Consider the following 2,621-nt stretch of genomic DNA (forward strand, 5'->3'; position numbering starts at 1 on the left):
ATTGATACAATTTTTAAAATTAGATGGTAGCTTTCTAAAGTGTCCCCACATAGTATTAATCCAGGTTTCTGATTGGCTGCTGCACGCTGTAGGCTCTTCACACGTCACACGTAAGCTCTCATAAACGACACCTCAATCAAATCCGTGAAGCCACCCACGGCGGTGCCGTTTTGTTGCGTTGGACTAGCAGAGACCTGAAACGAAGAAAGTACTCAACACCTTGTCAAAGTTTTTGGATCTGGGTACCAGTTGATACAATTTTTAAAATTAGATGGTAGCTTTCTAAAGTGTCCCCACATAGTATTAATCCAGGTTTCTGATTGGCTGCTGCACGCTGTAGGCTCTATGCGTTTCACACGTAAGCTCTCATAAACGACACCTCAATCAAATCCGTGAAGCCACCCACGGCGGTGCCGTTTTGTTGCGTTGGACTAGCAGAGACCTGAAACGAAGAAAGTACTCAACACCTTGTCAAAGTTTTTGACTTTAAGATCTGGGTACCACCTCTCACTTGCCCACTGCATCGAATTTGTCGCAATTTGATTTCAGAAGAGAAAATTCCCAAAAATAAATAAGAGGGGGGAAGCTATGGAGCAAACGCAGTGGAAGAGAAGCTCGAAGATGTGGATGGTTTTGGCGTGTTTGATGATGAGCTTCTTTAGCGGCATTGAGTCGCTATCGGTGACGGTAAACGACGTCGAGTGCGTCTACGAGTATGTGCTTTATGAGGGTGACACTATTTCGGGGAACTTTGTTGTCGTCGACCACGATATTTTCTGGGGCTCCGATCACCCTGGTATCGATTTCACGGTGAGTGTTACCTCAATTCCCTGTCATGGGTTCATGAAATTATTTTCTTTTTTTTTTAATATATGTATTTGTTGCAATTTTGGGGTTTAGGGCCTCATTCTGATCCAGTTACTTGCTGTGAACTTGTTGCTAGTTGGTTGAATTGTGAAGTTATTAGGATTTTGTATCTTCTGGGGCGAGGGGAAATTGAAAAATTGTTTGGCTTCTATTGCGTTTATTAGGGCTCTCTGAATAGTCACAAAATTAGGACTCATAGTTTGATGTAGTTGTAAATTGCAACAGTTCAATGGCTTTTCAGATGTTTAGCATTTGATAGCGTTTTGTAGATAGATTTTGCTGTAATTATAATGAAGGTCAATTAGAATACACATACCATGATACTGATTACTGATACAGGTTTGAAGTCTAGGTGCCCATGGAGGTGCTTTTTAGAACTGATTAACAATTTAAGGGAATGGATTTGTTTTTGTTTAGCCTGCTGAAAGCAATTTATACTAACTCGTGTTATTTGGCTTGTTTTGCATCTTCTGTTAAGTTGCATTTTTTTATATCGGAAAAAATATGTCGAAATTTGGAAGCCTCTAATGAAATTTCCATGTGTCAAGGTTCAAAATTTGAACACCCCATTTGATGTTAAATAATCACCAGTGAGTCTTAGGCAGTTCCCACTGGCTTTTCAAACATGCACTAAATTTGTTCTTCACACCCTTTCAAAAGGATATAGAGAATTTATTGCAAGGTCAGGCTTTAGGATTAATAACATAGAGTAAAAGGTTAGTCATGGAATAGTACGGCGTAAGCGTAATACCTTGAAGCTTGATCTTTTCCTTTAGAAGCTGGTGGTCTGTTGGAGGCCCTTTGTAAAACTCTGCATGCAGTCTAAACGATGTGTGCTAATATAGTGGCATTTTAAGGGTTTGATGGGCAGACATCTTTGTTTATTTATTTGTATGAATCCATTGTGGTTTAGCAGCCATTAGCAGTCAGAATGGCTGCCCAAATTTGCTTATTGTTTTGTAACTTTTGACTTTCAGATATGCTAATTTTTCAGTTATCTGCAGGTGACATCTCCTGCTGGTAATACAGTCCAAAATATCAAGGGGACCTCTGGTGACAAGTTCCAATTTAAAGCCCCGACACATGGAATGTATAAATTCTGTTTTCACAACCCTCACTCAACACCTGAGACTGTTTCTTTCTACATCCATGTTGGTCATATTCCATCTGAGCATGATCTTGCCAAAGATGGTATGTTCTCTGCATAAGGAGGTTTTTGTGGTATATCCATATGTTTAGGCATAAGCGGTAACGTCATTACGATTTTCATGGAATTCTTGTTGATGATTTGCAGAGCATTTGGACCCAATTAATGTAAAAATCGCTGAGCTCAGAGAGGCACTAGAATCTGTTACAGCCGAGCAAAAGTACTTGAAAGCTCGTGATGCAAGGCATCGCCACAGTAAGTAGTTTTGATTTCTGTAATCTAGCACCTTTCTTATTGGGCGAAATCTATCTATTAGGTATCTAGTTTCTCAGACTTGTGTGTACTTTGCTTTTGCCCCATTTTTTGCCAGTTAGAATCAAGAAAGTGAACTTGAGCTACATGATTATACTGATTCAACTTCCTTTTGCGTTTTGTAGCGAATGAGAGCACACGAAAGCGTGTTATATTCTACACCGTAGGAGAGTACCTTCTGTTGGCTGGTGTTAGTGCACTGCAGGTCATATACATCAGGCGCCTTTTCAGCAAGTCCGTGGCCTACAACCGCGTTTAAGCCTCCCCTCCTCCTCCTCCTCCTCCTCCTCCTCCT

General features: G+C 40.6%; 1 protein-coding gene across 1 annotated transcript in view; it reads left to right on the forward strand.

Annotated features, from left to right (window-relative positions):
• Positions 394 to 2,621, forward strand: part of LOC107619062 (transmembrane emp24 domain-containing protein p24beta3) — a 2,449-nt gene continuing 221 nt past the window's right edge. The window contains exons 1-4 of the mRNA XM_016321269.2: positions 394 to 810; positions 1,872 to 2,058; positions 2,162 to 2,269; positions 2,452 to 2,603. Coding sequence (XP_016176755.1) covers positions 589 to 810; positions 1,872 to 2,058; positions 2,162 to 2,269; positions 2,452 to 2,585 — 651 coding nt within the window. The 5' untranslated portion in view covers positions 394 to 588 and the 3' untranslated portion in view covers positions 2,586 to 2,603. The remainder of the gene's footprint in view (positions 811 to 1,871; positions 2,059 to 2,161; positions 2,270 to 2,451; positions 2,604 to 2,621) is intronic.

The sequence above is a fragment of the Arachis ipaensis genome, chromosome B09 (assembly GCF_000816755.2).
Source record: "Arachis ipaensis cultivar K30076 chromosome B09, Araip1.1, whole genome shotgun sequence".
In the NCBI taxonomy this organism is placed as follows: domain Eukaryota; kingdom Viridiplantae; phylum Streptophyta; class Magnoliopsida; order Fabales; family Fabaceae; genus Arachis; species Arachis ipaensis.